We start from the raw sequence: 12,121 nt of genomic DNA on the forward strand, positions 1-12,121 counted from the left end.
TCTTCCATAATGATCCTTATGTCCCTGCTTAACATTAGAAGGTCAAGGCCCTGACCAGAGTTGGCTATAGATACACAGTGAACAGATTAGCTAACAGTTAGGCATGAGAATTTCCTTCTGCTTTCCAAGTCCAGCTGCAGACAGTTTTTAGTACCATGTATCATATGAGACTCTTAAGGTCATTGCTGCTGCTTGAAGGTTTCAGATTATATTTTCAAAGAGCCATGCCAGTCCAATAAATGTAACTATACATTTCTGTTTGAATCCCCAGTGAATGATGTAAGCTGTATAAATACACACTGCACCCTTATAAGGGTCACTCTAACCTCAGGCTGGAGAACCTTATCTTCCACGCTAACTGCTTCTCTGTACTTACGGATCTATGTCCTATGTCTGCCTGAAAAGGGATACCTGTAGATGTGCACAATGCTATTGGAATGTCATTTGGGTTTGTGAGAATAGACTCTTCGCAGTGAACTCATTTCAGTGACATTCTTTTGCTGCTCTGGATAGGGCAGTGTCAGCGTTTCTTTTATAAACCACTGTTTCCCTGGGCCTACAGTCTGTCTCCGCGGGTGGAACAATTGCTTTGTGCTGGAGCCTGACATAAGCATTTTGTCCCGAGCACATTTTCTAGATTAAAAATAAATCCTTATGGAATCAGCTATATTGATAATCCTTAACAGGTTTAAGGTTGTGTTAGCTTGAACCCTTTTATGTTTTTTCTGATACCTGGCTCTTTGGGTGATTCAACCACCTTCCTGAGATCTCTGCTTGTCATGCTTTCTCTTTCATGAGAATCACAGGGGTAGGGGAACTTGAGGAAGTTTAATCTTAAAATGAATCTCCTGTTTTCATTTGGCTCTTGAAGTCAGATTGACATAGAGGAGGGGTCCAATGGGAAAACTACACCATTTTATGGCCATGATACTCCTTTGAGAACAATCCTTTACAAGGAGCTAAAAAATTAGGAGTACAATTATTCTTTGTTCCCTTGAAGCAAGAGGAATTTAGATGCTTCATTTCCATATATAATCATAGGACTGGAAGGGACCTTGAGAGATTGTCTAGTCCAGTCCCCTGCATTCATGACAGGACTAAGTATTATCTAGACCATTTTTGACAGGTGATTGTCTAACCCGCTCTTAAAAATCTCCAATGATGGAGATTCTACAACCTCCCTAGGCAATTTATTCCAGTGCTTAACCACCTTGACAGTTAGGAAGGTTTTCCTAATGTCCGACCTAAACTTCCCTTGCTGCAATTTAATCCCATCGCTGCTTGTCCTATCTTCAGAGGTTAAGAAGAACAATTCTTCTCCCTCTTCCTTGTAACGACCTTTTATGTACTTGGAAACGGTTATCATGTCACCTCTCAGTCTTCTCTTTTCCAGACTAAACAAACCCAGTTTTTTCAATCTTCCCTCATAGGTCATGTTTTCTAGACCTTTAATCATTTCTGTTGCTCTTCTCTGGGCTTTCTCCAATTTGTTCACATCTTTCCTGAAATGTGGTGCCCAGAATTGGACACAGTATTCCAGCTGAGGCCTAACCAGCGCAGAATAGAGCGGAATGAAAAGCAAAAATCAAAAGCAAACAAAAAAGGACCCACCAGTTATAAAGCAGCCTTGTGGGATGTGATTCTCTTAGATGTTCTCCCTCCCTTACTGGAGAACCTGTGACCTGAAGATCCAGATTCTGTGGGGCAGTTTCTGGTGTCTTAGGAGTTACCCATTCTGTTTTTGAAAATTTGCTTTTTATTTGTGTTGAAATTAACCCCATAATAACAAGCTTAGGGACACTGTCAGTGTTTAGAGTTGTCACTGGGAGGGCTCTGAGCTGTGATGTGGCACATAATCTGAGATATGTGCTTGGTGGGGACCTTCTCTCCTAAACCTCTCAACAGTGAGACTGGAAACCATAAGGGCTACACTGCATCTGAGAGTGAGTGTCCAGCCTGGGTCTTCAGACTCATGCTAGCAGGTTTTACGCTAGTGCTCTAAAAATAGATATGTAGGTGTTGTGGCTTGGGCTCTGAAGCCAGGTGTGTGATGTGGGTTTGAGAGCTTGAGCTCCAGCCCAACCCATGACATCAAAGCAATGTCTGCACAGCTTCTTTTAGAGCATTAGTGTGAGCTCTGCTACCACCAATCTGGGGACCTGGGCTTGAGAGGCTCACTCCCAGATGCAGGGTATACATGTCCTGAGTTTCTTAGACAATCTGCAAGCACCATAGCTAGAGTGTTGTCCCTACTGCTGTGTTTTCTTGCTCTCTGATTCTGTGAGATTAATGGTGCTGCCTGTCACCTCTAATTATATTTCAAATTTTTGACGTGAGTTCTTTTAGACTGACACCTATTTTATTGAGCTCATAGACTTCCTATTCCACAGCCATCCCAAGTCCTCTGGTTCAGGTAAAGTGCCCAGTGGGTGCTCTACAGGGAGCCTTCTGATCTAAAGTAACTCTTGATCTAGAAGGTGCTGAAAGATGCAAGGCAAAGTAAGGGAATGTGGAAATTCAGGTGAATTAAACCATGGCAATATTCCAACAAAAAACCCCAAGGAATTCATTATTGCTCTTTCTCGTTCAATTATGGCAGCTGCGCTCCTTTCTTTTCTCAGCATCAGTGGTCAGATAAAAATTCTAACGCTTTTTAACAATCGAGAAAATTCCTTCAAGGAATTTCTTTGAATTGAAAATCTGATATTTTCTATATGCAGAACACAGATTTTTGCTTGTCGAGTTATTTGTGAGAGGCCAATAATTTACATTAATATTGCACATTAAAGCGTCTTGCTTTGGGCCAGATCCTGCTATCCTTTCTTGTGCAGAGTAGTAACTTTCTCATACTTGACAGGTTTCAGAGTAGCAGCCGTGTTAGTCTGTATCCGCAAAAGGTGCCACAAGTACTCCTGTTCTTTTCTCATACTTGGTCCCATTGATTTCAGAGAGACTGCTTGGAGAGCAAGGGATCATGCAGTGTATGGGTGGGAAAATCAGGCTCATTTGGATTTCTTATTGTTGCGCTGTAAGTGTGGTATTGATACATTCTTGTAGCGGATAAATTTAGCCAATCATACATATTCCCTGATTATTGTGTGTGATGCCTGTTTGAAGAGTAGAGAGTATGTGAAAGCACAGCATACCTTTTTTTTTTTTTTAAAAGTGAATTTAGTGCTCGTGAAAGGTACCAGATTGTCAGGCTTTGAAAATAGATTAAATTTAGCACTTCAGACTAGACACACTATACCAAAATAAATTGCTAAACTGCTCCTTACCTTACTTTAATGGCTGCTAATGATCAAAGCCAGCTCTTCTACTCCGATTGTCTTTCAGGAGTGTAGATCCAACGTCAAAATACTAACATCCCTCTATACTCTGTATGTTACCCCAGATGACTAATAACTGAAGTTTCAACACTCTGTATCATCTATTTTTAAACATTTTCTAATAAAATTTTAATTCGTTCACACTCTATTTGCAAAGTATTGGCAAAAATATTTTAAGAGAAGGTTTTGGGGGCTTATTTTTATTTTGCATTTTGTTAATAATGTAGTTATTTTCAGATGAGCTGCCAATTTTGTAGGTGGTGTAGAAATGAGTCTCATAATAAATTTGTACTTGGAATTCAGAAATGATCACTAGTAACCATTTATGAATTATCATATCCAATATTCCTTGTTGGGTATAAAATGAAAGAATGTTGGACTTTCAACTTTTTAAACTGATTGACTCAGGTTGAAGCTGACCCTGGAATTTTGATGTCAGAAACAAAAAGCAAAGACAGGTTTTTTAACCTTGTGTCCACTGGTACAAACACAGCAGAGAAAACTCAGAAATAAGGCAAAATGTATTGCTCAGATAGAGGTGAAAAGGCTTTAAAGGTAATAAAGGAATCTTTTCATCAGGTGATGCTAAATTTGATGTCCTCCTTCCTGGGCATAGGTGAAAATAGTATTGAGATGGTTTATCAGAAAGCCCTTGGTAGTAATCCTATGGTATTTGCTAGTAAGCATCCTTAGATAATACAGTAGAAATAAGACTTTTACTCCTTTCATTGCTTCTCTCTTGCTTGTCACTCAAAGTTCTTTCCTCAGATCTGCATCTCTGTGCTGCTCAGCTCTCCCTGCTATATCTACTGCTGTTAGAGCATGGTCATCTGCACCGCCCTCAGCTTCATTATTAAGATGCTGTTCGCAAAGTCTGCAAGTCTCCGTCTGGAGCGAGACTGCTTAGATCAAGGTGGAAGATTGTAAACTGGGACTGGTTCTCTCTGTGGGCCACAACCCGTCTTAAAGACAGGTGGCTGCTGTCTGCGTTATGTAAATAAAGCGCACTTCTTGGGCCTCTGACGGGGTCAGTGGAGCCCCTTAGTTGGGCAAATTTTGGAGATCATCTGGGCTTGAGAGTATTTTCAAGTACTTTCTCCAAACCTATTGTATAGAGCAGCAGGAAAACATTGCACATGAGCAGATAAGATTAGGGGGGATAGTAGGGCCAATGTGTATCAGAAGAGAGGAAGTTCATGAATAAACGTTTATGTTTTTGTCTAGAAGCAGTGTACTTTGTGTAAAGTGTGGCTTCTAAGAACAAGGGTCACTCTGATATACTACATCCTCAAGCCTTCCTAGACATGATGATGGATGTGATATTCCAATTGATCTTTCATGTCTTACTGTTACAATCTTCCTTAAATTTACACTGTTCCCTCAGTTCAGTGACTGGGCAGAGAGTCATGAGTGGCAGTTTTATTAATTCCATGGCAGCAGTAGGTTTGGTAGAGTTCAATAAATTCTAACTTGGTTTAAGAAAAATCAAACCCAGAAGCCTTTGTGGGAATACGCAAGGCCTTTGCCATGTACTGAAAAAACAGCAACTGTCTTCTAGGCTGCTATTTGCAGCCTTTTTATTCATAAGTGTGAAATTGTCTGAATATGACAAGTGTAGGATGTTGCATTTTTTACGAATTTCATGCTTCTCAAAGGAGAATCACACAATGCTCCTTCCTTCAGTGACTTTCACAACTGTCTGCATCTATGCTTTGGAAGAAAATGTGCTGTAATAATACTTGGACCTCAGAGAGAAGGTTTCATGAGAGGTTAAGAGCAAGTGTACAGTCCATTTGTGAAAAAACAGAAGGCAATATATTTGCACGAGTTGGAGAAGTAAAAGTTTATGGTGAAGTTGTGTTACTCTAATCTCAGATGCTCCTTGCACTGGAGGAGAAAATCAGTCTCAGAGTAAGGAGTAGTCATCTGGCTGTATTGAGTCCTAGCGTGCAGCCAGCCCATTGGTGGAGTGGGCTAGGACTGTTGTCTGCAATACAATTCCCATTCATCAGGCAGGATGAGTCATAGATTCCAAGGCCAGAAGGGATCATTTTAATCATTTAGTGTAACCTTCTGTATAAGACAGACTATAGAACTTGCCCAAAATAATTCCTTTTGAACTAACACACTTCTTAAATCCAATTTTGATTTAAAATTGCCTTTGATGGAGAATCCACCATGACCCTGGGTAAATTGTTCCAATGGTTAATTATCCTCACTGTTAAAAATTCATGCCTAAAATGATGCTGAAAATCCATCCAACATTAATTCCAGAGTACCTCCTGTGCGTGGCTTATGAACTTTGTAGGGCACCAAGTCAAAAAGCAATCCTCTCAGGTGGTTGTGTACCCACTGTGTGCACTTTGAAAAATGTATCTGTGCCAAGCTGTCTCATTGTTTGGCTGCTAGTTTGGCAGCCAAGTGAGGTCAGTTCCCCACAGGACAAAGGGCCCAATTCAAATGGAAAAAAAAATCAGGTTTGGTCATCCTTTGGAGTCAGTAAAGACCAGTTCTCCTGTGATGAGCATGTAATACGGACTCACTAAGGAATTTGGCCCTTTGTTCCATGGCTTTCTATTTTTAGCCGGGTGTTCTAGGAACCTTTGATGTTAGAGGTGTGTAGTTGAACTCCACCTTGTGTTCCCTTTATCTAAAGTGTATCTCAGTGCCAGTCCTTGTGACTTTTTTAGCCTATCTGTTGGCTCTGACTTGCAGCACTGAGCCAGCCTATGCTGTTCTTCCTGTTTCTTGGTAGGGTGTCCAGAGCTGATTCTTATAATACAAAAGTGTCAGTGCAGATGCATAAAATATTGCTGAGCTCTCAGGGGTCCATTGTATCTCTAGTACAGCATATCGAGTTAAATCATATAATGTTGAGATTATTTGAGAGTCGAATTTCATGATTGGCTTGTCCTGATATTTACAAAACCCTCGCATGACATTTACATGAACATAGGTGAAGGGAAGGCCAGGTTATGTATGACTAGGGTTATAGTTGGAAGTATGCTGGCCCTAAAATAATGTCTTTCATCACCAGACATAGCACATACCCATGAGCCTGTTTTACACTACAGACAGTATTGTGTCTGGGATTTAGTTACTACTCTCATTTGGCAGTGTAGACAAGATCTTAACCATGTTCCTTAAAAAGATGAACTTAAGCACTGCTTGGGAGTATGATTTTAGGCCCCATCTACACTGCACAATGAAAGTGTTATAACCAGTTCCTCAGATGTGAATCTGTTTGTAAAGTAGATGGGCCTTCACTGGGAAAGGTGATCATGAAACACTTCAAAATATAACTTTGTTTTGTGATCTATAGAAACCAGTGCAGCACTTTCAGAGTAAAGAGTTTCACAGCAAATTGAAAAGCCAGGACCATGAGTGCACATTGATGTACTGAGAACTGTTACTTAGCTGTGCAGTCAGATGTGTTGATCTTTAATAGTCATCGAGTTTCTGAAAAGAAACATTTGAGCTTCAAGCACAAACTTCTATAAAGTATTTTTATGATTTTTGTTTTTCAGGAGTATATAAAAAATCTCATTCATGAGTCGAACTTCCTTTTTAAGTCATGGATGACAAGGTCTCTGTTGGAAAAATCAGTGTCTCTTCAGACTCGGTATCCACTCTTAACAGTGAAGATTTTGTCTTGGTTTCCAGGCAAGGGGATGAAACACCATCTACAAATAATGGTAGTGATGATGAAAAAACAGGACTGAAGGTAAGAATCCATAACCCGACTTCATTCTTTCTTCTAACCCAAATTAACCACAAAAGAGCTTAAAGAGGGACTTCTATTGCTGAAAACTTGAAAGAAGAGAGAACTTATTCAAGAATCAATGTCCTTTGCTGATATTTTTTGACTTACTTCTGCTGTCATTGTAGATGATATTTATGTTTTGAATAAGTGCTGTCACCATCACAACTTGGTTTTTCATTTTGCTGAATCCTTCACTGGAGTTGTCACCCAGTGTTTGAGATGAAACAATCATACATTATGATTTTCAGATGGTTAGAATTTCAACTTCACTGCAGCTTTCAGGGGAGAAAGCCCTTGTTAATGCACATATGTCATCAGTTTGCTTGTTGGTTCTACTACGTACTAAAGTTTCTCAATGGGAAAGGTTCTCTAAGAAATTTGGAAGTAGCCTGAAACCTAACACCCAGGACATGTAATGTGGACCTCAGAACACAGGCCCAGGAGCAAGTTATGTGAACTCTGTGGGCATTAAAATGGCCTTAAAATGTGGTGATAGAAATATGATGGGAACTCTAAACTCTTGCACCTGTAGCTGTATTTTCATATATTATAATCTAAAGCGGATCTTTTCCAGGGCTGATCTAAGTTAGAATGTTCTGTATGGAAGTTGAAGGAAAAATTAGCTCGCCTATGTAAGAGACCTTGAGATCTCAGGTCAGTTAGATCTGTCATACAAAGAATGTCCAATCCAAATTTCAAATTGGGAGAGAAATCTTGTATTCCCTCTGTGGGACTGTTTTCTTCTTTGCTGCTAGGAGCTGGGAGGCTGAACAAAGACTTCACTGCAGATTTCCTGATGCCTTTCCACAGCTTTCTTATATCTCCAGCTGCTCTACTTGGCTTTCTTGAATTCCTTCTGATCTCTATAGTAGTCATTTAATGGATGCATTATTATAGATGACACAACAGACAGCCTTCAGTGGAAGAACAGTTCTTTTTCCTTAAGAACTTTTTCATCTGGTGAAAAAATTGATTTATGTAATTGTATTGCAACTGCAGAAAATTCAGCGACAATTCCCCTTGCAAAGGAATAGTTTGCAAAATTATATCAACAAGTGAGACTTCCTTGAATGATCCACAAGGTTCTGTCCAGAAATTTAACTCCAAAAGAGGAATAGTAGCCTCACTTGTCTGCTTTAGAATACATGCCTGGGTAACTACTGAGTCTTAGAATTTCAGCACACTGCGCAGAAGATGTCCTTGTCTTAAGAACAGTAATGTGAGAGGCAGCTGATCAGTTTCTTAAACTATTGAGGGTTATCTGAGTCTACAGAAGAGAGAAGACTACGAGAATCCATTCCACTCTGTTAGTGCCAAATAACATTTGGAGATGTGAAATGGCTCATTCTGAAGCAAGTATCACTTCAAGGTTGAGATGTTTGGATTCCTAATGCAGTTGTAATGATTACCCAGCTATTGGTGTTCGATGCTTCTGGATTTTCAGGACGCACATGTATCTTTAGTGCAGTAACATTTGGGCTTGTATTATCAAAAAGAATTATGTTGTTTCCTGATCTGGAACTAAACATTACAGTAGTTTTGTTGGGTTTCATGAGTAAACTTCAGCATGAATTCCCAGGTGAAGGCTGGGTACTGTCGTTGAACAAAGTGAATCACCTTGAACCTTTCCTTTTGTATTCTGTCTTTTGAGAGAGCATGCTGTTTCTTTATAACTGCAATCTGAATGATTAATGGAAACATTATACCTTAGTTAATGCAAGTAGGTGCCCAGTTCAAAGTCATTCCTGCAGGAATTTCTTTAGTTAACCCCCTCCTTTCTGCATAACAAGACAACAAACTATCACTGGAAATGGAGGGTATTGTAGCTGCCTTTATGAATGGAAATCAATTGCTTGCTGTCAGTGGACTAAAGACAAATGAAGATTAGAAGGATAATTCCAGTGTCTTGATGGGGAACAGTCCTGTCCACTGCCTCCATAAAATGGACTTTGCTTTCCAGGAGCCAATTCCACTGTATTAGTTGGCTGTTTATCTGTGGAACTTGTGAAAGCTAGGTTCAGGAGGAGGCAGTTAACACGGTGTCGGGCACTTTATCTATATCTTATCTAGATGCATGGCAGCAGCACATGGAAATTGACTTTATTTAAAAAAAAAAAAATCCCAAGTAGGGATTGCCCAGATTGTATGTGTCAGAGGCAGAAATGGGGAGAAGACTTTTCTCAGGGATAAAGAACTGTGTCAGGACGTATGACTAATCTCATTTGTTTGTATCTGCTCTAAGTTCAGCTGCCATCATGTTGCCACCAAAGGAGGCAAAAACTTGTATTGATCCAAAAAAAATAATCTGAATGGCATTGAGTTGGAGATTGTTCTTCTAGCTCTGTAATTCTAGAACTGCAGTTTGTGGATCTTATTTCCCTTGCTTCCTCACCACGCATCCTGCTGACTTTTAAGCTTGTTTGCACGCTCTGTTCGGTGAACTGCATAAGATACTGAGCCTGAGGCGCTCTTCATCTTGTGTTCCTTTGATACAGACTTCTGTCTGAGCTAAGAGCCATTTTTGTTTCTTTGTAAAAATTTGTATAAAATCCAGTAAGAGACATTTGCTCCTGAAAATGTAGTCATGGCCTGTATCTTTCTGTAGCTGTTCATAACTATTAACTTTTTTTTGGTTTTTATATGTGCTGACGTACATGATTCACACAATTTAAAGGGGTGCTTTTGCTGAGTGTATGCCAAAAATGCCACCCAACAGCTGTTTCTGCTGTCAACACTTCCCCCTCCCCCCCGTCACGTTGCTTGTGTGAGCTGGCAGTTGGCATGAATTGAATTTACAAAAATCCCATTCCTGGAGCACTCTGTAGAATGGGTGTCTTGTAATAGCACAGTACATTAGCTCCCAGAGAGCAGAGAAGGCTGGTGGAGTGTGTGCATGTGCATACACCTGTGGGTAACAGGGGGTAGATAAAATATAAAAATTACTCTTGGTTTGTTTTGGATACAGGTAATGGTAAGCCCACATAAATGGGTTTTGTGGTGCTGCCACATCTTATAGTTAATGATTCTGGGATCATGCTGGGCTCCAGTTTTTGTTAAAATGAGAGAAAGCATCTGTCCCGAACAGACAGACAAACATTTACCAGATCATTAATCTCTTTGCCTTTCCCTTCTGCACCCCCACTTCTGTCAGGGTTCAGAGGTTGCCTCTTACTGATCATTTGTGTGTTCCCAACAAACTTACAGAACTGTTACATCTTAAATGACCCCCGCTATCCCTAGAACATGGCTCACTAGAAGCATAATTGAATGACTATCTTCCTGTCCTTGGCTCCAATTTGCCTCTAAGGCAGTGTTGTTGTTTTTTATCTTGGCCCCTGGACAGCATGTTTGTTGTATTTACCACATAGGGGCTTTTGAATGCAGCTGTAAGAGTCCCGACCTGTGTCCAGGTTTCAAGTGTATTGATTTTTCTTGTTCCATTTTTTTAATCATGGTTTAGAATGAGGAGCACAGGTATCTCCTTGGCTTTTGTTTGCTTTACCTTCTGTGACCGTTCATAGCCAGCCACAAGTTACTGAGATTTCTAAGGCCACACGTCTCTGTGAGATGGTTTCTTTCCTTTGCTGCGGGCAAATGAGCAGGATAAAATGCAAGAAACCTTGAAACTGTACTGAAAATCTCCTCTGAGTGATTCCACAGCATCGGCAGCCTGTGGGCGTGCGAGGCGATTTTTGTGCTGGCCTGGACTCTACAATAATACTCATTAGATTCTTCCTGCTTTCAGTTTCATGTGCTCCATGTTGCTTTTATTGCTGATTTGTTTCACTCCTTGTGTACCATCTGCTGGGGCAGTGGTTTTCAGCCTGTGGTCCATGTACCCTTCTGGGTCCAAAGACTATGTCTAAGGCAGTGGTTCCAGCCTGCAGGCCTCTTGCGGCCCAATCAGCACACAGCTTCGGCCCATGTGATATTCTCTGGGCCATACAAGTAGTATATATATTGTGTTGTGGGCCACCTCCATACATAGAGAGCTGCACACAGTGGTAAATAAGTTGACCTCTGGTCTAAGGGGTCTGTGAAAGGTGACTATGAAAATAAAGTTTCAGATTCCAGAAAAGGCATTCTGTTTTTCTGATCAATCAAAAGTATGTGAATATCCCCACTTACAGGTCAAAACCCGGAAGTGTTGTCGTTACCATAGAAGCTCACAGTTTAGTGCCCTTTCTCATGCTGTGTCAAATGCCATGCTGAGCTCGTGTAACATGTATAGTTGAGTTCTATTCAGTTTTCAGTCTAAGAATTCTGTTAGGGGTCCATAGACCACAGGTTGAATTTCCAAAGGGGTCTGCAACTCCATTCAAAATGTGAGGGGTCTGCAAATGAGAAAAGGATGAAAACCACTGTGCTATAGAAAGCTGGAGCTTTCCCCCTCTTAGGTCACTGGTTTGGCTGCGGCCCAGGTCACTAACAATTGAAATTTGTCATTGGAAGGGTATTCAGTGGCGTATGTAAAATGCGGTGTACGTCTCGGCTCAGTGACTAGCGAACAGGTAGTCAGGTCACGAACGAGGCCACCGCCACCACAGTTGGCACCAGTTAGGCCCCTTTGGCAGGCTCAGCATTGAGGTCAAGGATTGAATGAGCTGTTAGGGCTAGTCAGTTCAGGCGTAAGGCACAGTGTGTGGAAAGCTTAGCCTGACCCTGCACGTGCTTCACCTGCGCTGTAGATCGAGAACTTAAGTACAGAGTTGTCAAAGTGATGCCTTTGATCAGAACCAAATTCAAAATGTAGAGGGGGAAGAGCAGTTGATTTTCATTTTTGTTTTATACGTGTGAGAAATGGCTAAAATCAATAAACTGTTTAAACCCTAAGCATCCAGTTACTATACAATTTGAGGTTTTCAGACATAGATGTAATATTTATTTCTGTGTTTTGTGGGGATCATAGAGTGAAGGTGTGGAAAGTCTGAGGAAGGTGTTAGACATGTTTGAGATTTCTCCATTTTTCCTTATTTAAGTGTTTGAAATTTGGAGATGGGTTGGGGATGGGGATTGATCCTTGAAAGCC

At 40.7% G+C, this 12,121-nt stretch overlaps 1 protein-coding gene across 1 annotated transcript in view; it reads left to right on the plus strand.

Annotated features, from left to right (window-relative positions):
- Window positions 1-12,121, plus strand: part of RABGAP1 (RAB GTPase activating protein 1) — a 113,260-nt gene that overhangs the window by 2,977 nt on the left and 98,162 nt on the right. The window contains exon 2 of the mRNA XM_034793917.1: window positions 6,857-7,053. Within this exon, the coding sequence (XP_034649808.1) occupies window positions 6,904-7,053 (150 nt within the window). The 5' untranslated portion in view covers window positions 6,857-6,903. The remainder of the gene's footprint in view (window positions 1-6,856; window positions 7,054-12,121) is intronic.

The sequence above is a fragment of the Trachemys scripta genome, chromosome 17 (assembly GCF_013100865.1).
Source record: "Trachemys scripta elegans isolate TJP31775 chromosome 17, CAS_Tse_1.0, whole genome shotgun sequence".
In the NCBI taxonomy this organism is placed as follows: domain Eukaryota; kingdom Metazoa; phylum Chordata; order Testudines; family Emydidae; genus Trachemys; species Trachemys scripta.